Source organism: Panulirus ornatus, chromosome 3 (genome assembly GCF_036320965.1).
Source record: "Panulirus ornatus isolate Po-2019 chromosome 3, ASM3632096v1, whole genome shotgun sequence".
Taxonomy (NCBI): Eukaryota; Metazoa; Arthropoda; class Malacostraca; order Decapoda; family Palinuridae; genus Panulirus; species Panulirus ornatus.
The window spans coordinates 74,148,079-74,170,290 of NC_092226.1; the positions used below are offsets into that span (position 1 = coordinate 74,148,079).

Sequence of the window (22,212 nt, forward strand, 5' to 3'; positions counted from 1 at the left end):
TCCCGACCTCGCGTGCCGGCCTTCCTGCTTTGTTTTCACGAGTTATCGTCGACGGATAATTTCGTCTCATTGAAATATTACTCTATGAACAACGACTAAATATCATCCCAACGTTGGGAAAATATAAGTACAGGAATCACTCAAAATAACAGAAATACCAGCGATCAGAAAAAGGAGAGAAATAGGGCGAGATATAGTAGTGTGAACGCAAGATTTGATCATGAATTTTACGTCTGGCAGCGTGGTGACGTCTGGAGTGGCTGGGGGTAGAGACGGAGTCGTGAATGGTGATGTACACATGTTGGTCAGTGGCCAGACAAGACAGGTCGGCCGGTGTCGCTCGCCATCTAGTCACCAGTCAGTCAGTCCCCCAATGCTGTGTTCTAACCCAGTGAACTAAGTGAACAGTGCGTGGCCTGTCGACACACAGTGAACATGTACAAGGACTTAGCTCCGCAGACCAAAGGTGGGTGAAAGTCTGGCGCGTTTGTCATGAAGTTTGACGAAGAGTAATTTTAATTTGGCTTTTTTGAGCTAGAAATCTTTTTTTTTGCTTTGATTTTGAATTCTGAAGTTTATTGTGTGAAGGTATGCCAAAAAGGCAGTGGCAACATGGCTGTCTCTATGAGAAAGTTGAAAAGCTGGTGACCATATCTATCTATCTATCTATCTATCTAGCTATATATATATATATATATATATATATATATATATATATATATATATATATATATATATATATGATGTAAATAAGAGGGAAAGGAGGAGGGTGGGTGAGGGGAAGCTGGAGCCTCCTCCTCCCCTCATTTATTATCACTTTCCAAAGGTTCCAGACGAGGGAAGAGCCAAACATTTTCAGCAGATTTTCTGAATTCTCAAGTTGAAGTGATTTTTCTCTTCCATTTTCCCCCTCGTGAGATCTTCAACTCCTCTCTCTCTCTCTCTCTCTCTCTCTCTCTCTCTCTCTCTCTCTCTCTCTCTCTCTCTCTCAAGTGCACTTTCGTGTCATAATCACATCATCAGGGGAGAGACAAGAAAGAAATATAACAGTGCATGTGTGTGTGTGTGTGTGTGTGTGTGTGTTGGTATAAGTCGTAGTTGACCTGGAAGTACATATACCGTGCTGTACGTGAGGAGGTGTACACTCGAGGGGTCCAAGTATTCCCAACATTCTCTTCCGTCAAACACCTTTTTTTTTTTGTAAACTTCCCTGAATGGTGTCCACTCTCTGACTTCCCTCTCATTCAGGTCAGTTCATTCATTGCTCGGTGGCCGCACCTTGCCCCCAACACTTCACATTCTTCAACACCACAAACATCGTACTCTATACCCGGGTCGTGTCGTGTCCCATGGTCGCCCTCCTCCTCAAAGTTTGCCGATGATGTGTGTGTGTGCGTGTGTGTGTGTGTGTGTGTGTGGCGTTGACGTAACCAAAACAGGTTTAGGGACAATGCTATATGATCAAGTCACTCCTTACTCTTCTCTCCGTGGATAGATATTGAGAAGATAAGTTGTTTAACCTATGGATTATGATGACTTATGGATAGATAGATGGTGACGGTGACTTATGGATAGATAATGATGATGATCTGTGGATAGTAACTGTGATTATTTTTCGATGTTTATTTGTGGATAGATAGTGTTGTGTACTTGTGGATAGGTAGCCACTTAATCTTTGGATAGAGAGTGCTTATGCCTGTGAATAGATAGTCATTGTATCTTTGGACAGATAGTCACATTGACTCTGGATAGACATTCAGTGTACCGGTGGATAGACAGTCATATGAATGGATCGAAGGATAGAATGAATTTGTATCTGTTGATAGATATTCATTGTATCTGTAGATAGATAGATAATTGTGTATGTTGATAGACAGTCATTGTATCTGTGAAGAGATAGTCATCTCTAACTGTGAATGGATAGACGTCACCCCAATGGATAGTCATCGTACCTGTGGATAGAGTCATTGTATCTGTGGACAGACAGCAATTATATTTTGACAGATAGTCATTGTATATGTGGAGAGACGGTCATATACTAGTGGAGAGACGGTCATTATACCAGTGGAGAGACGGTCATTATACCAGTGGAGAGACGGTCATTATACCAGTGGAGAGACAGGCCATTATACCAGTGGAGAGACAGGTCATTATACCAGTGGAGAGACAGGTCATTATACCGGTGGAGAGACGAGTCATTATACCAGTGGAGATACAGGTCATTATACCAGTGGAGAGACGAGTCATTATACCAGTGGAGAGACAGGTCATTATACCAGTGGAGAGACGAGTCATTATACCAGTGGAGATACAGGTCATTATACCAGTGGAGAGACAGGTCATTATACCAGTGGAGAGACGAGTCATTATACCAGTGGAGAGACGAGTCATTATACCAGTGGAGAGACGAGTCATTATACCCCCTGGTAAGGGCCAGGACTGTGTTCATTTGTTTTGGCGTTGGAGTGACTAATATGTGGCTGTCAGAATGTGTACAGCGAGGAGGACTTCCCTCGATCCGTACAATTGTACAGAGGTGCGACAGGTGGTGATGGATTGTACATAAGAACAGACGAGAACTAGGAAAAACTGTACCAATGTTTGTGATGAAATATTGTGTATGTGTGTGTGTGTGTGTGTGTGTGTGTGTGTGTGTGTGTGTGTGTGTGTTATTGAATTATCTTGTTCATAATACTACCATCTGGACGAACTGTAGAGCATCATACTCCAAAGTCTTATAGCACTGGGTTTGGCCAGTGTGTATATATAATTAGCGCCAACAACGAGGGGAAAAAAAAAGAAAATGTGGTGAGGGTTTTTGTGAAGGAATTTGATAACTTTAATACACGCGCTTCCGTTTTCTTTACTGTGTACGTGATTTGTCAATAATGTTTATAGTAAGATTTTTATGGGACTCATTTATATATCCATTAGTGGATGGTAAACAAGTGATTGTCTTGGACAAGCACTTGTTTACCAAATGGCGTCCTACGTCTCTTCGTTGTATATCAACTGACTGTTATATTTCTTTCTTGTATCTCCCCTGATGATATGATTATTACACGAAAGTGCACTTGGGAATTTATCGTCTTTCATTTTCCCCGTGGACTCATAGGAATATATATATACATATACATATATATATATATATATATATATATATATATATTTTTTTTTTTTTTTTTTTTTTTTTTTTTTTTTTTTATACTTTGTCGCTGTCTCCCGCGTTTGCGAGGTAGCGCAAGGAAACAGACGAAAGAAATGGCCCAACCCCCCCCATACACATGTACATACACACGTCCACACACGCAAATATACATACCTACACAGCCTTCCATGGTTTACCCCAGACGCTTCACATGCCTTGATTCAATCCACTGACAGCACGTCAACCCCTGTATACCACATCGCTCCAATTCACTCTATTCCTTGCCCTCCTTTCACCCTCCTGCATGTTCAGGCCCCGATCACACAAAATCCTTTTCACTCCATCTTTCCACCTCCAATTTGGTCTCCCTCTTCTCCTCGTTCCCTCCACCTCCGACACATATATCCTCTTGGTCAATCTTTCCTCACTCATTCTCTCCATGTGCCCAAACCATTTCAAAACACCCTCTTCTGCTCTCTCAACCACGCTCTTTTTATTTCCACACATCTCTCTTACCCTTACGTTGCTTACTCGATCAAACCACCTCACACCACACATTGTCCTCAAACATCTCATTTCCAGCACATCCATCCTCCTGCGCACAACTCTATCCATAGCCCACGCCTCGCAACCATACAACATTGTTGGAACTACTATTCCTTCAAACATACCCATTTTTGCTTTCCGGGATAATGTTCTCGACTTCCACACATTTTTCAAGGCTCCCAAAATTTTCGCCCCCTCCCCCACCCTATGATCCACTTCCGCTTCCATGGTTCCATCCGCTGACAGATCCACTCCCAGATATCTAAAACACTTCACTTCCTCCAGCCTCTCACCATTCAAACTCACCTCCCAATTGACTTGACCCTCAACCCTACTGTACCTAATAACCTTGCTCTTATTGACATTTACTCTTAACTTTCTTCTTCCACACACTTTACCAAACTCCGTCACCAGCTTCTGCAGTTTCTCACATGAATCCGCCACCAGCGCTGTATCATCAGCGAACAACAACTGACTCACTTCCCAAGCTCTCTCATCCCCAACAGACTTCATACTTGCCCCTCTTTCCAAAACTCTTGCATTTACCTCCCTAACAACCCCATCCATAAACAAATTAAACAACCATGGAGACATCACACACCCCTGCCGCAAACCTACATTCACTGAGAACCAATCACTTTCCTCTCTTCCTACACGTACACATGCCTTACATCCTCGATAAAAACTTTTCACTGCTTCTAACAACTTGCCTCCCACACCATATATTCTTAATACCTTCCACAGAGCATCTCTATCAACTCTATCATATGCCTTCTCCAGATCCATAAATGCTACATACAAATCCATTTGCTTTTCTAAGTATTTCTCACATACATTCTTCAAAGCAAACACCTGATCCACACATCCTCTACCACTTCTGAAACCACACTGCTCTTCCCCAATCTGATGCTCTGTACATGCCTTCACCCTCTCAATCAATACCCTCCCATATAATTTACCAGGAATACTCAACAAACTTATACCTCTGTAATTTGAGCACTCACTCTTATCCCCTTTGCCTTTGTACAACGGCACTATGCAAGCATTCCGCCAATCCTCAGGCACCTCACCATGAGTCATACATACATTAAATAACCTTACCAACCAGTCAACAATACAGTCACCCCCTTTTTTAACAAATTCCACTGCAATACCATCCAAACCTGCTGCCTTGCCGGCTTTCATCTTCCGCAAAGCTTTTACTACCTCTTCTCTGTTTACCAAATCATTTTCCCTAACCCTCTCACTTTGCACACCACCTCGACCCAAACACCCTATATCTGCCACTCTGTCATCAGACACATTCAACAAACCTTCAAAATACTCATTCCATCTCCTTCTCACATCACCACTACTTGTTATCACCTCCCCATTTACGCCCTTTACTGAAGTTCCCATTTGCTCCCTTGTCTTACGCACCCTATTTACCTCCTTCCAGAACATCTTTTTATTCTCCCTAAAATTTACTGATAGTCTCTCACCCCAACTCTCATTTGCCCTTTTTTTCACCTCTTGCACCTTTCTCTTGACCTCCTGTCTCTTTCTTTTATACTTCTCCCACTCAATTGCATTTTTTCCCTGCAAAAATCGTCCAAATGCCTCTCTCTTCTCTTTCACTAATACTCTTACTTCTTCATCCCACCACTCACTACCCTTTCTAAACAGCCCACCTCCCACTCTTCTCATGCCACAAGCATCTTTTGCGCAATCCATCACTGATTCCCTAAATACATCCCATTCCTCCCCCACTCCCCTTACTTCCATTGTTCCATATATATATATATATATATATATATACTTCCATATATATATATATATATATATATATATGCTTGCTCACCTTTTCCTCTCTAGAGAGGTAGCGTCAAGAACAGACGAAGAATGGCTCCATTTGCTCACTCCCACTCATACCAGTCGCCACGCATCATGTACCGATAACTATATATATAATTCTAAAGTCACACAGGAAAATATGTATCGCGATGTAGAAAAAAAAAATTGGATAAAAACGAATTCAAATTTGATCGACAGACCATCAGGTGCTGACGAGTCTGTTTGCGATGGTGGAAGAGATAGTTAAACAGATTAATGTGATAAGGATAGGAAGGCATAGAGATGAATTAAGAACTAGTTATTAGTAAGATTTGCATACGTAATTAAGAAGGAGCGAAATGATATCAAGTCGTGGTCGTGAAGCCAAGTATTTACGAAGTCTGTCATTAAAAGTGATAATGGTACATTTTTTTTTTTTAAAACTACTGTTATTGTTATTGTTGTTGTTGAGTCATTGGATACGTTAACAGATTTGTTGAAGGAGAAGCATTTTGCCTCCACATGCGATGTAAGAATTTGTCTATATCTGGACAGGTCCAGCCGTAGATAGCTAGTTAGATCAAGATGATCGAAGCCTTGAACAATTTTGAATATTTATAGTGTTCCTCCTGTTGATGAACTTCCTTTTTTTTATATATATATATATATATAGATAAATAAGTTCAAGTTGGGCCGGCTCTCGTAAGAATTGTTTCAAATGTAACCAAAGCTGAAGACGATATTTCAAAGCTCAGATATTATTATTATTATTATTATTATTATTATTATTATTATTATCATTATTATTATTGGCTCACCTGCCGCAGATCTTGAAGCAAGCTTCGATCCTTTTTGTGTTTACAGTGGTTTTCGCTACACCCTCTCACCCTCACTGCCAAGGACATCTTCACTACACACTCTCACCTTCACTACCAAGGACATCTTCACTACACACTCTCACCTCCACTGCCAAGGACATCTTCATTACACCCTCTCACCTTCACTGCCAAGGACATCTTCACTACACCCTCTCACCTTCACTGCCAAGGACATCTTCACTACACACTCTCACCTTCACTGCCAAGGACATCTTCACTACACCCTCTCACCTTCACTGCCAAGGACATCTTCACTACACCCTCTCACCTTCACTGCCAAGGACATCTTCACTACACCCTCTCACCTTCATTGACCTACGACCCACACCTTAAGGGTTAAGGTGTGAAGTGAACTTTTCCTTTCACACACACACACACACACACACACACACACACACACACACATACACACACACACACACACACACACACACACACACACACACACACACACACACACACACACACACACACACACACAGAGACACACACACACACCATTAGCATATTCAAGGAGATATAGATAACCATGCAAACGTCATATACTTTAAGGTAAGTTAGAAGGCTTTATATAGAAGATATAGCAGCTCACCTCCTTTATTATAACCCAAACCCCTTCTACCCACACACTTTCTATATCGAACATTCTAAACAAATACAACCCGGGGGATTATTACGAATGCTTGTAACTTTTCTGTGAGTGTGTGAGACGTAGTGAGGAGGCGGCATTGTGAGTCACAGTGGTGCCGCGCCGCTGGTTCCCATGATTCTCAAAACACTTGTGTATCTCACCCTCCCCTTCCCCCCCCCCCCCACCCAGGGTGGCTGAGTGGGGGGGGGGGGTACTCGTGCAGCATGTGTTTCTCGCGGAGATCTGTGGGGGGGGGAGGGGGGTTAGGGGGGGGGTGGGGTGAGGGTAAACTGTCACTTAGTATCTATAAATCATTTTAGGTTGTCGTGTGTGTGGCACCTCCCTCCCCCCAACCCCCCCTTGTGGTGCATCATGAGGTGTGTGTGTGTGTGTATGCGTGTGTGTGTTTGCTAGGTTTTGGGCACATCTCTCTGAGAAAGAGAGACAGAGAGACAGAGAACATGATTGTCTCTTACTATGAAACAATTAACGTACAAAAGACGAAGGAACAATTACACACACACACACACACACACATATATATATATATATATATATATATATATATATATATATATATATATATATATACATATGATATAAGAAAAAATATATCTCCACAGTTACAGAGAATGGATGCCGAGCAGACGAGACCATATTTCGTCATTTCCCGACGCTTAAGCACCTGGCTGACGCTGGGCCTGAGGTAGCGTGAATACGAAACAAGGGAAAAAGAGATCAAACACGCCAATCCTCTGAACATGAGATTTTTGGTTACTCCAGACTACCATGACACACCAACCTCACGTTATCAGATCTCATCACCACTACACTCTCTCTCTCTCTCTCTCTCTCTCTCTCTCTCTCTCTCTCTCTCTCTCTCTATATATATATATATATATATATATATATGTATATATAAGTTTTTCTTCATATGTATTCGTTATTTCCCGCGATTAGCGAGGTAGCGAAAGGAGCAGATGACTGAGCCTTTGAAGGAAAGATCCTCACTTGGCCCTCTTCTCTGTTCCTTCTTTTGGAAAATTAAAAACGAGAGGGGAGGATTTCCAGCCCCCCGCTCCCTTCCCTTTTAGTCGCCTTCTACGACACTCAGGGAATACGTGGGAAGTATTCTTTCTCCCTTATCCCGACGAATAAGATATATATGCGATGGATGTATATTGAGAATACATCGTTTTTAGAATTCTTATTAACCTAGTATATATATGAAAGAGAGACAGTTAATAATGAGGAGTAGAAGTGCATGTATGGGAGTGAGGAAAGAATGAAATGACAGTTGGCCCTCTTGTTCATGACCTGTACAGCCGAGATAGGGAAGGGGTCATAAGGTCAAGAATCCAGGTTGGGTGCAGATAAGAGACGTGGTATGGCAGGGAATGAACTATCGAGTGATAGAGTGGGGGAAACGTAGGACTTTCAGGTGGTTTGGACATTGTGGAGAGAATGGAAGACTTAAGCGTTGACGAGAAGGGTGTATGATTATAGAGTACGATTAAAAAAGAGGTGTATGTGAGAGGACGACCCTCCGTTTTCTCCCCTGTGACGTGGGGAAACAAGAGTGGAAATGAGTGGAATGGTTCCATGGGATGGAAGCATGTCAAAGGACAGGGGTAAGTGGAGGTTGTTGTGCTGTGTAACTCCCGTTGATGGACAGTTGTAGGGAGGAACAGTCGTCCGGCAGAATGATGAAGGCATGCCAACCATAACATTGCTCAAAATATGAATAATCTCACGTGCCTGTCTTTGAATTTGCATAAATCCCATGGTGCAGCTAAACCCTGACGTATCTTTAGGCTATCTTTATCTCTAAGCAAGTGTTGTTTAGCCATCACAGCTGGGAATTAGACAATGGTACGTGGCGTAATGAGGGAGAAAAAGTTTGATAGAATTGTAAATATACTAATAGATAAATATGCTTCCGGATAGATATACTTCTACATGTCTTACATGATCGATCTATGTATGTTCTTGCTGTTCTACATGCTCTACATGATCAAGATGATCTTCTACCTCAGATGTTCTACATGATCTCTAGATTTTATACATGACTTCGATGTTCTAGTTATTCTGGGAATTCTAGATATTTCAGGTGTTCTACATGACCTACATGTTCTACATAACAAAGATTTTCTAGCTGTCATAGGTGTTCTAAATCATCTAGATATACCAGATGAACTACATGTTCGACTTATTCTATATGTTCTAGATAGTGTGGTTGTTCTGAAGGTCTTAGATAATATTTCAACTGTTCTAGATGAATAAGAAGTTCTAGAGTTATCTAGGTGTTCAGAGATGGTCTATATTTTCTAGGGGGGAAGATACCTCACTCGACTCCCTGCTTTTCGAAAGGGTTCATACAGGAGGGGAGGATTTCCAGCTCTCTCTCTCTCTCTCTCTCTCTCTCTCTCTCTCTCTCTCTGTCTCTCTCTCTCTCTCTCTCTCTCTCCTTGGGTCGCCCCTTCCACGCCTGTCTCCATAGAGCGAAGGCTCTGTCTTCAGTGGGGCTACACACATGACAGCTGGGAGGGTAGACGTGTGCAAATGAGGCCATTGTATCCTTCCTGACGCTGCCTCGCCAAGGCAGAAGTAATTACTTTTATATATATATATATATATATATATATATATATATATATATATATATATATATATATATATATATATATATATATATAGATAGATAGATAGATAGATAGAGAGAGAGAGAGAGAGAGAGAGAGAGAGAGAGAGAGAGAGAGAGAGAGAGAGAGAGGGTCATTGTCGCCTGTTTTCTGTCTTACGAGGAACATGGCCACACACACACACACACACACACACACACACACACACACACACACACACACACACACACAGACAAGGATCTGTAACTATCTTACGTAATTCCCTTTTGGCTACTCATAAGACTTCACACCAGCGCCTGAGACGAAGTGTGGGAAACAATGAGGCCCGCTGACCCATCCCTGTGTGTGTGTGTGTGTGTGTGTGTGTGTGTGTGTGTGTGTGTGTGAGGGGTGTATATAGGCAGGTTGGCAGGCAGGCCAGGTGTATATAGACGTATGTAAGGGGATGGGAGCTCTACCCCAGTCCTCCCACACATACTCCTTTGTTGAAAAGGGGGTGTTATCTCTGTCCATCCAGCATGTACCTTTCAATATTCGTCCATCTTCCTTTTCTGGTGGGTGGGGGGCTGTCTGTTCTTATCCCTCTCTGGGGGGGTTGTCTATTCTTATCCCTCTTTTGGGGGGTGTCTATTCTTTTCCCTTTCTGGGGAGGTGTCTGTCTATCTCCCTTTCTGGGGAGGCGTCTGTCCATGTCCCTTTCTGGGGAGGTGTCTGTCCATCTCCCTTTCTGGGGAGGTGTCTGTCCATCTCCCTTTCTGAGTGGGTCTCTCTGCTCCTCGTACACCATCAGTCTTGGTGAGGGCTGGGCTCCACGGCGTTCTTTAGGAGGAGTTTGTTCCTCCTCTCGTCTTTCTTAAGGAGCTCTTCGTCCACCTTCCCCTCTCCCCCCACCGCCCTCTCCTTCTCCTTGTCTTGGAGACCCTTCGTCCGTCGCCCCCCTGGGTGGATCTAGGCCGAGATGGGTCACATATGGTCCAGCAGACGCTGTAGGAACGTTGAAACATCCAACACCGTGTCATTACGATCTTTATTTCTTTTCTGCCGCAGCTAAACTCTCGCAATCCTATATTCTACTTTATGTCATCATTCGCAATGTCTCATACAATCTACGTTCCCTTTAAAAAGACGAATTGGTTGTCGTTTTCCCCCACCTATACACACATCCGTTCTCCATTTGGCACATAGTGGTCACTATGTATGTACATCATCTCAGTACATTTAAGCGTTTTTATACACTTTTATCTGAACACTTTCGCTACATCCATCCCCACCTTGTACAGTACACTCCTTTCCTGTACATCCTTCTTTGTTCCCCACCATCTGTGCATCATGCCCCTTCCTCACCCCTGTACACTTTACATCTGTACAATGTGTCTTTTCTCCTTTTCACTCTTTTCCCTCTTAAAAACCACATACTATGTGCACACACACACACACACACACACACACACACACACACACACACACACACACACACACACACACACACACAACAAACCTCTTTAACAACAACTTCTCTCCGTGCACCAGTTTCCACCTGTGCACCAGAACCCTACTCTGTATTCTCTGTGCACCAGAACCTCTTCCTGCACGGCCCACAGCACTGTACGCCACGCCTCGTACCTCCTCCTGTGGTCGTTGTCATAAAAGTCTCGCTTGTTTTCGCTACGAGTAATTAATCTAATTAATGTACACAGTCAATGATTGCCCATCAGCCCGGGTCTGGCTCCCTCCTCACCTTCCCCTCTTTCAGTGTACCCTGCCTCCTCTGCTCCATGTTGGGTCCTCCTGCCTCCTCTGCTCCATGTTGGGTCCTCCTGCCTCCTCTGTTCCATGTTGGGTCCTCTTGTCTCTTCTGTTCCATGTTGGGTCCTCCTGCCTCCTCTATTCCATGTTGGGATCTCTTGCCTCCTCTGTTCCATTTTGGGTTCCCCATCCTTTCCAGTCTTCCAGGGTAAGTTTCTCTCCTTCTCACTAAGTTCTCCTGATCTTTACCACTATCTTGCTTTCTTTTCCATTTATCTCTCTTCCGTCTTGTCTCTCTTTTCCAGGTTCCCCTTTTCCTCCTCCCTCCCCTCTGGGTTCCTCTCCAACCTTACCTCCTTCCTAAGTAACCCTTGATACCTTCTGGATTCTCTCCCTCTCTTAATCCCTATTGGGGGTCCCCTTCCCTTTGTCACCCTTCCACGTCTTCCCTTCCCCCCCCCCCCTCTCTCTCTCTTGGGTTCCCATGAACCCCTAACAAAAGTCTTAGCAGGTACCCCCTCCCCCATACTCCTTAGCAGGTACCTCCTATGCACTTCTCCCATTTTCAAAGCTTGCACCTCACTACCACCTCATAACCTCCTGTTCCCTCATCACCAACCAGCACCTCATACCTCGTCCTTTGCAGCCAACATCTTCCTCATAACTCGTCCCACTCACCACCAATCACCACCTCATAACTCGTCCCCCTCACCACCAACCACCACCTCATAACTCGTCCCCCTCACCACCAACCACCACCTCACAACTGGTCCCCTCACCACCAATCAATCACCACCTCATAATTCGTTCCTTAACCAACAAACGCCACCTCATGATTCGTCTCTTCACCACCACCCTGCACCTCATAATTCGCCCCACGCCCAGCACTTGTCCCATGTTTGCTCTCATGATGAAAATTTGCCTAACAAAACACAAATGCCCATTGTTCATGACCAAATTGGATGGGGGTTGAGGGGGATGGGGAGTGTGGAGGGTGAAGCAAGAGAGTGGGCAGGGGTGTGGGCAGTGAAGCAACGGGGGTGTGGGCAGTGAAGCAACGGGGATGTGGGTAGTGAAGCAACGGGGGTGTGGGTAGTGAAGCAACGGGGGTGTGGGTAGTGAAGCAACGGAGGTGTGAAGCAACGGGGGTGTGGGGAGTGAAGCAACGGGAGTGTGGGGAGTGAAGCAACGAGGGTGTGGGGAGTGAAGCAACGAGGGTGTGGGGAGTGAAGCAACGAGGGTGTGGGGAGTGAAGCAACGGGGGTGTGGGGAGTGAAGCAACGGGGGTGTGGGGAGTGAAGCAAGGGGTGGTGGTGGTGGTGGTGGGGGAGAGTGGACAATGATGAGCCACAATTATTGATCTATACTGAGACATAATCACCTCACCTCCATCGATTACCATACAAATGATCGGGACGAGATTATTATTTTCCCTCAGCAAAAATGAACTTTTAATTGTATATATGTATGTATGTATGTATGTATGTATGTATGTATGTACTACCGCGTACGTGTCTCTCTCTCTCTCTCTCTCTCTCTCTCTCTCTCTCTCTCTCTCTCTCTCTCTATATATATATATATATATATATATATATATATGTATATAGCATTTTGAGGATAAAATACCAGTTCTTTAATACTAATTCTACACTCACACGCTTCCACGTACACCGTATTTCCTATATATACGATCCTGACACACCTGTTTCTCTTATCTTCCATATTCCTTCCGTTTCTTATCTGTTCCTTATCATTCCGCCAGAAGGAGAGTGCCCTTACCCGGTACGATTATATCATATAATTCTTGCTTTGCATTCTCACGTTTATCAGTTTATCGACGTTTCCTTTTCCGAACTTCCTCATTTACCACCTTTATGTCCCTAGTGGGCTTATCACCTTTTCCGTTCCGTTACGTCCCGTTCCGTTCCGTTACGTTACGTTACGTCCCGGGTGTTTACGACGACGTATGCACATGACGTACGGCGTGGGGTCTAAACCCGACCCCCTGCCCCTCTCTCTCCTTTTTAACAGGGTCGCGTCGCAAGAGAGTTGCTTCCTCCTAGTTTACGTTCGGTGTTCATTAGCGACGAGGGAAAGACCCGTACGTAACAACGTAATTATCTCTTATTGTGCCGCCAGGAAAACGGGACGGGTGACAGGAGGGGAGGGGAGGGGAGGATGTGTCCATCCCCCCCCCCCCCCCCCCCCACCACCCAGTGGGGACCAGCCCCCCCCCCCCCGTCCCCAACCCTTACCCCTTTCTGGATGTGATTGCTATATGAACAGCTGTAGTGCCTTTGGGCCAACTGCCTTGCCCAGGATGAGAACTTAGAGCGGGCCCCACGGTGGAGGGCGGGGGAGGGGGGGGGGGATTTAAGTGGCTCTTGAGTGTTAGTTCAAGTTCCTGTTGGCCTAACGACAGAACCATGGGCCTAATTGCTCGTCAAGGCTCTCTAAACTGGAATTATGTCTGTGTGTAATTTTCTGATTTGTTAGATAAATGGTTCTCTCCTCTCTCTCTCTCTCTCTCTCTCTCTCTCTCTCTCTCTCTCTCTCTCTCTCTCTCTCTCTCTCTCTCAGTAACAGTCACCAACCCGTAGCTCACACGACTGTTAATTCTTAACCCCCTGTGTCTATTTGCCCCTCCCCCCCCCGCCCCTCTCTGTGCGGTGAGACCTACGCGCTCCCCTTGGTTAATTGGCGTCAGCATACTCGTGTATAGACAGACACATCCTCTCCTTCCCCCCCTCTCTCTCTCTCTCTCTCTCTCTCTCTCTCTCTCTCTCTCTCTCTCTCTCTCTCTCTCTCTCTCGCTCGCTCTCTCTCTCTCTCTCTCTCTCTCTCTCTCTCTCTCTCTCTCTCTCTCTCTCTCTCTCTCTCTCTCTCTCTCTCTTTCTCACAATTGCCTCATTCTTATCGACTTCCTCTTCAGAAGAACTCCCTCATGAGAGAGCGAGAGAGAGAGAGAGAGAGAGAGAGAGAGAGAGAGAGAGAGAGAGAGAGAGAGAGAGAGAGAGAGAGAGAGAGAGAAGGAGCGTGTCCCCTCCTCACTGAGGACAAGATGAATGAGGTAAGACGAGGATGATTGGTTCCCTCCTCTTCCCTCATTTATTTTCCCCCTCCTATCCTCCTCGTCTTCCTCCTGCTGGATTACCTCATCAAATAACCAGGTCATGAGTTATGAGGCAGGCCAGCCGACACGACACGAGAGGACACCCACACCCCACACCTCCGCCTCCCTCCTCCCTCCCCAGACTGACACATTGGCTACAGAGACGTATCTGTGACGTGTCGAACCTGATCACCTTTACAGGCCCAGCACGTCCACTCCCCACCTCCTCCTCCTCCTCCCTCTCTCTCTCTCTCTCTCTCTCATATTGGTCACAACCCCCACCCCCCTCCCAACCTCCTCCTAACCCGCCTCTTGTCCGCTTAGGACGCGCGAATGAACGGTGCGCGGCTGAAGACACGTGATGCACCCACCTGTTTCGTGCTGTAAAGTGATTACCTTGCTAAATACCCAGTCGAGGGTCATGCGCATTATATTCACGCCGGCTCAGATCGTGTCCGTATTGGTCGGTTTTCGTATATCACTACCACTGTGTGAGAGCCATAAGGCTGCTTGTATCATTTTCAATCTCACTTTGTATGACAAATTCGACTTGTGAAAAATGGATCGTGGTTCCGTGTGTGTGTGTGTGTGTGTGTGTGTGTGTGTGTGTGTGTGTGTGTGTTACGGAGGCTAAGTTTGTTAATTAAGAGAAATAAAACGTTTCATTTCTAGAGTGCGTTTTATATATATATATATATATATATATATATATATATATATATATATATATATATATATATATATATATATATATATATATTTTATATTAGATACTAAATATATGATATGCATTATGTATATGACAAGTAAGATGGATGAGGTGAATGTTCACACACACATACACACATTTATGTATGTTTGTATATATTTGAATATCATTACGGTACCACAATGCCAACCAAAGTGATACATACAAATATATTAGTATTTTCTTTTTTGTTTTTCATACTTGATCTCCGTTTTCCGCGTTCGCGAGGTAGCGCCAGGAATAAACGAAGAAAAGGCCACATTCGCTCACATCCATTCTCTAGCTGTCGTGTGTAATGCACCGACACCACAGCGGACGGAGAGAGAGAGAGAGAGAGAGAGAGAGAGAGAGAGAGAGAGAGAGAGAGAGAGAGAGAGAGAGAGAGAAAGAGAGAGAGAGAGAGAGAGAGAGAGAGCAATGACTGCCGCGCACTTTCACACAACTCATAATGCACTCAGATTGCAAAGGATTCGAACCGCTCCCATTTCTGTGGGTTGTTGGACACGCTAACCACAACACCCTAGTGGCTTGCGTCACACAGCTCCCATAGAAATGGTGATAGCGGTTCGAATTCTCTCTCTCTCTCTCTCTCTCTCTCTCTCTCTCTCTCTCTCTCTCTCTCTCTCTCTCTCTCTCTCTCTCTCTCCCCTACTAATGACACCAGCCGGCGCGCCACGCTGTGCCACAGTCAGAACCCATAGTCTATATATCTATGCCACACACACACACACACACACACACACACACACACACACACGGAGAGAGAACCTGGTATGTGTGTGTGTGTGTGTGTATGTGTGTGTGTGTGTGTGTGTGTGTGTGTGTGTGTGTGTGTGTGTACAGAGCGTCAGGTGTGGTGTTGCCATCAACAGGTGGTTGTGTGTGAGTTGGTCTACCTCACATCCGACGTTAACTGGGCAGAACTGGTTCTCCTGTGTAGCCCAGACCCCAGCCTTGTTCTGTGTACACACACACACACACACACACACACACACACACACACACACACACACACACACACACACACACACACTCACACACACACACACACACACACACACACACATACCAGGCTCTCTCTCCGTGTGTGTGTGTGTGTGTGTGTGTGTGTGGCATAGATATATAGACTGTGGGTTCTGACTGTGGCACAGCGTGGCGCGCCGGCTGGTGTCATTAGGAGAGAGAGAGAGAGAGAGAGAGAGAGAGAGAGAGAGAGAGAGAGAGAGAGAGAGAGAGAGAGAGAGAGAGAGAGAGATTATCCCTTGGTTAACCGTGGGTGTAGCCAAGATGTACGTGATATATGTTCGTTTAGTATACTAAGGTATACTCTTGCTTCAGGACGTGACTTATGTATGGTATATTAGGGTATATTCCTGTATTTCCCGTCCATACGGGCTATAAATGTTTAGGCTTTACGTGGATTTGCAAACATACTGACGTTCTATATATCCTTATATGTGTTATAACTCTGTGTACTGTTATATCTCATTATAGTGATATAACTAGCTATACTGGTATATCTCGTTATACTTCTATACCTCGTTACAGTGTTTTACCACGTTATACTGCTATACCTCATTATACTGCTATACATCACTACAATACAAAACCTTGTTAAACTGCTATACCTCATTATATTGCTACACCTCTTTATATGTGCTATACATAGCTATATTGCTCTAACCTGCTATAACTCGTTATACTGCGATACTTAGCTATACTGGTAATCCTCATTATACTGCTATACCACGTTATGCTCTATACCACGTCATACTGCTATACCACGTTATACTGCTATACCACGTTATACTGCTATACCACGTCATACTGCTATACCACGTTATACTGCTATACCACGATATACTGCTATACCACGTTATACTGCTATACCACGTTATACTGCTATACCACGTTATACTGCTATACCACGTCATACTGCTATACCACGTTATACTGCTATACCACGTTATACTGCTATACCACGTTATACTGCTATACCTGGTTATACTGCTATACCACGTTATACTGCTATACCACGTTATACTGCTATACCACGTTATACTGCTATACCACGTTATACTGCTATACCACGTTATACTGCTATACCTGGTTATACGTGTGTTCGTCTGTGTGTTGCAGAGACGGCCATGGAGGGCGCCGAGGACTTGGCCCGGCCACCACCCTCCCCGCCCATGTCCCCCCACCTCCCCCCGCCCCATGCTCGACTCTCAGCCTTCTCTGTGGTCACCCCGCACACCAAGACCTCCCCAGGTAAAGGTAAGTGACCTGCTCTCACGTCGGGTGGTAGTGTGCCATGGTCGTCTGGTGGTAGTGTGCCATGGTCGTCTGGTAGTGTGCCATGGTCGTCTGGTAGTGTGCCATGGTCGTCTGGTAGTGTGCCATGGTCGTCTGGTAGTGTGCCATGGTCGTCTGGTAGTGTGCCATGGTCGTCTGGTGGTAGTGTGCCATGGTCGTCTGGTGGTAGTGTGCCATGGTCGTCTGGTGGTAGTGTGCCATGGTCGTCTGGTAGTGTGCCATGGTCGTCTGGTAGTGTGCCATGGTCGTCTGGTAGTGTGCCATGGTCGTCTGGTGGTAGTGTGCCATGGTCGTCTGGTAGTGTGCCATGGTCGTCTGGTGGTAGTGTGCCATGGTCGTCTGGTGGTAGTGTGCCATGGTCGTCTGGTAGTGTGCCATGGTCGTCTGGTAGTGTGCCATGGTCGTCTGGTAGTGTGCCATAGTCGTCTGGTAGTGTGCCATGGTCTGGTGGTAGTGTGCCATGGTCTGGTGGTAGTGTGCCATGGTCTGGTGGTAGTGTGCCATGGTCGTCTGGTAGTGTGCCATGGTCGTCTGGTAGTGTGCCATGGTCGTCTGGTGGTAGTGTGCCATGGTCGTCTGGTAGTGTGCCATGATCGTCTGGTGGTAGTGTGCCATGATCGTCTGGTGGTAGTGTGCCATGGTCGTCTGGTAGTGTGCCATGGTCGTCTGGAGGAGCTACTGCGTACTGTATGTTGACTGGAGTGTCGCTGCTGTCATATATAGACATATACCATAACAAGTTACATTCACCACACTGTCCTGCAGTGTCTTACACTGTCCGGCAGTGCCTTGCACTGTCCAGCACTTTCCAGCACTGTCCTGCAGTGTCTTGCACTGTCCAGCAGTGCCTTGCACAGCCCAGCACTGTCCGGCACTGTCCTGCAGTGTCCAGCGAGGCGCTGGGAAGGGAAATAGTAAACTTACACCGTGATGATATACGGGGACAGACGTAGGGAAGAAGAGGGAGATTGTTTAGTGAACTGTAAGGACGCATATGGAAAGGATTTGGTGGTAAGGAAGATTATGTATAGGTATGTAAGGGAGCGTAGGGTGAGGCAATATGACAGTAGGGGGTATCTGGGGGTACGGATATCTGGGGTGTGTGGGGGTAAAGGGGTGAGTGAAGCAAGAGACTTACACTATTGTAAGGCAAGAAACGAAGCTTAATGGTGAAGGCAGGATGAGGATAGAGAGGAGTGTGAGGCAAGAGAGTGATGAAGGTGTGAGGCAAGAGAGTGATGAAGGTGTGAGGCAAGAGAGTGATGAAGGTATGAGGCAAGATAGTGATGAAGGTGTGAGGCAAGAGAGTGATATAGACAACATGATATAAGAACTTGATGAAGATAGAGACTTTAGGTATGAAAAAATAAGAACACTCATGAGAAAGTACGAGACAAGAGACTGATCAATGAACGGGACACAAGGCTGGGAATTGATTTATAGGAGAACGCGACAAGACATTGTTCAATGGGGGATTTTGAGGCCAAACTTCCATAAATAACGTGGAGGTGTCGCGCATGTAATTGTCACATAAGGGGAGAACATGAAGCGAGATATTGATGAATAAGGTGGGGGAGGAGAGGAGGCCGATGAGGTGATATATAGATGAAGAGAGTGAGAGATGAACGGAAGATTACTTTGACTGTACTGGGAGTATAGGGCTGTTGCCACGTGTATACAGTGGCGTGTGTGTGTGTGTGTGTGTGTCTGTGTGTGTGTGTGTGTGTGTGTGTGTGTGTGTGTGTGTGAGGATCAAAAGAAAAAAAAGAACCACCTAGAACTCGACCTGAAGGTGTGGTAATAACACATTAGCTACATAGAATAAAAAAAGGGAAGGAAGGGGAACACGTCTGGAGGGAGATGGTAAATGACCCCCTCTAGCCAGCAGGAGCGGTGTGGATACATCATAACATCCACGGAGGTGTCACTCGCCACGTCCCCAGGGGAGGCCCCCTGGCTGACGTGAGTGGCACCGCGGGGGTCAGAACGACCACCAGGTGAGGAGGAGGGAGGGAGGGGATTGGGTAGGGATGGGGTGGAGGAGGGAGGAGGAGGTCGTAAGGGAGGGAGTCGTGCCACCTCCGCCTCGAATCTCGTGGTGTCGTGCGTCGAGGGTCCCCTGAGGGGAAGACCTCACGTGACCTGACCGAGCAGCACACCTACACATTATCACAGGGTCGTTGTGGCCCTCCCTCCCTCCCTCCCTCGAGAGAGAGAGAGGCCACTGGGGCGGTGGAGGGTTTTACCTGCCGTGTTGTGGTGTTGTGTTATGGGTTATTTTCATTACCGCTCTGTTTTGATCCTAGATTAAAGGTTAAGTTAGTACTTACCGTGTGTTCTGGTGTCCAGGTTTAGTTGCAATCTTGGTACACATGTGGCTTTACCATCTCTCATGTATGCAACACAGACACACACACACACACACACACGAGTGCCACAGGTGCACAGATCTAGGCATGTCATGAGCGGCCATGGTCGTAACAGCTGACCCATGCTTAGAAAAAAGGGGTCAAACGTTCATATACTAAACACGTTTAGGCTTCACATGTTTGATGGAGCCACATATGTCTAAGTGCTTTGGTAGGATCAGGTATGTAGTTGTACCAAACACACACACACACACATATATATATATATATATTCCAAACCCTTTCTCCTCTCTCTCTTATATTCTAATTTTCTGTATCATTACTCATTTTTCCCCTATGGTTTATTCATGTGGTCATTAACTTCTTGACTATCCACATGGCTGTTGGCATTCGAGAACCATTACATATTTCCACCCTTCTCTCCATCATTCTGCTAAGCTGATTATACTGTATTATATTGCTCACGTCATGTGAGACAATGCAAAAATACCTGTCATCTGTTGTGGGTATTGTAGAGCGTACGACGATGATCCTCCCTCCCACCTCTTTATAATCATCTCCCCTCTCCCATCTCTTTATGATTATCCCTCCCTCCCACCTCTTTATAATCATCTCCCCTCTCCCATCTCTTTATGATTATTCCTCCCTCCCACCTCTCTCACCACAGCCACCACATCTTTCAACAGGTACTGTGCCAATGACCTTCATGGTGCCAGTAACCCTTTTTCTTCTTTCTCCCGTCCATTTGAAGCAAAGAATAATCTCTTCTGTCCGTTTTTGGCACCCTGTCAAAGAACGCCTCTGTCCATCTGGTACCAGTACAGTTCTCTGTCCATCTGGTACACCCAATAACGTCTACCGTCCATCTGGTACACCCAATAACGTTTACCGTCCATCTGGTACACCCAATAACGTTTACCGTCCATCTGGTACACCCAATAACGTTTACCGTCCATCTGGTACACCCAATAACGTTTACCGTCCATCTGGTACACCCAATAACGTTTACCGTCCATCTGGTACACCCAATAACGTTTACCGTCCATCTGGTACACCCAATAACGTCTACCGTCCATCTGGTACACCCAATAACGTTTACCGTCCATCTGGTACACCCAGTAACGTTTACCGTCCATCTGGTACACCCAGTAATCATCTCTGTCCATTTTGTGGTCAGGGCGAAGGTTCGATATTGTCTGCTCTCTTGCTGAGTGTCCGTCTGCCGCTGTGGTACACGAGGAACCATGTAATCAGTTAGAAAGGCCGGCTGTTTTGTTTACCTGTGTTCGCTGCTCACAGGTGCTGAGGGCGCCATGGGCTGTGTGTGTTTACTCTAAGGGGGCGACTGGGGGCTATTGTCATGCGTCTGGGGGCTGTTGCGGTGGGTAGAGGGGGCTTGGTTGTGGGCTGGTGGTATGGTTGGGGGGAAGGGAGGGGATTATAGGAGTCCCAGACGATCAATAGGATTGTTTATCTTTGAATCTGATGTGTGGTTCGTCTTCATGATAACATTATCCCGACCCTCCACCCACTGATTATATGTATACAGCGTACAGTTCCAATCCTTTATAAGGGCGTGTCCTTGCTTGATCCCCTGATATATGTGTGTGTGTGTGTGTGTGTGTGTGTGTGTGTATGTGTGTGTGTGTGTGTGTGTGTGTGTGTGTGTGTGTGTGTGTGTGTGTACACACTGGAGTGCGTTGTAAAGTGGGGAGTTCGTTTTATGTACATGGAAATGAGGCGGTCGGGTTCTTCAATATGGGTGTGTTGTGTGATTTCTGCATCTACGAAGTACCACAGAAAAGCATATAGAATATAGATACACGTAAGAATATCATAGAAAGGTATATAGAATACAGACACACGTAGCATATACAGACATGTAGGACGAGTGGTTCAAATATGTGCACACAGACGCTGACACTCCCGCTCAAGTGGCACCTAAGTACGAATATAGACTTACACGAATATAAATCAGGTAATGCAAATATGTACATAACTGAGATATGTATTTATTATAAACATTCAATCTCTAACTTTCTCTCTCTCTCTCTCTCTCTCTCTCTCTCTCTCTCTCTCTCTCTCTCTCTCTCTCTCTCTCTCTCTCTCTCTCTCTCTCTCTCTCTCTCTCTCTCTCTCTCTCTCTCTCTCTCTCTCTCTCTGTCGGTCTGTCTGTCTGTCTGTCTTTCTCTCTGTCTCTCTCTCTCTCTGTCTGTCTCTCTCTGTCTGTCTGTCTGTCTGTCTGTCTGTCTGTCTCTCTCTCT

General features: G+C 45.6%; 1 protein-coding gene across 2 annotated transcripts in view; it reads left to right on the forward strand.

The window, feature by feature from the left end:
- Nucleotides 1-272: 272 nt before the first annotated feature.
- Nucleotides 273-22,212, forward strand: part of LOC139763720 (uncharacterized) — a 71,211-nt gene continuing 49,271 nt past the window's right edge. Inside the window, exons 1-2 of one of the 2 annotated variants that reach the window (XM_071690045.1) lie at nucleotides 274-466; nucleotides 17,403-17,540. In XM_071690045.1, the coding sequence (XP_071546146.1) occupies nucleotides 436-466; nucleotides 17,403-17,540 (169 nt within the window). In that variant the 5' untranslated portion in view covers nucleotides 274-435. Of the gene's footprint in view, nucleotides 467-17,402; nucleotides 17,541-22,212 lie in introns of both variants that reach the window. The other variant, XM_071690050.1, reaches the window with a different exon arrangement.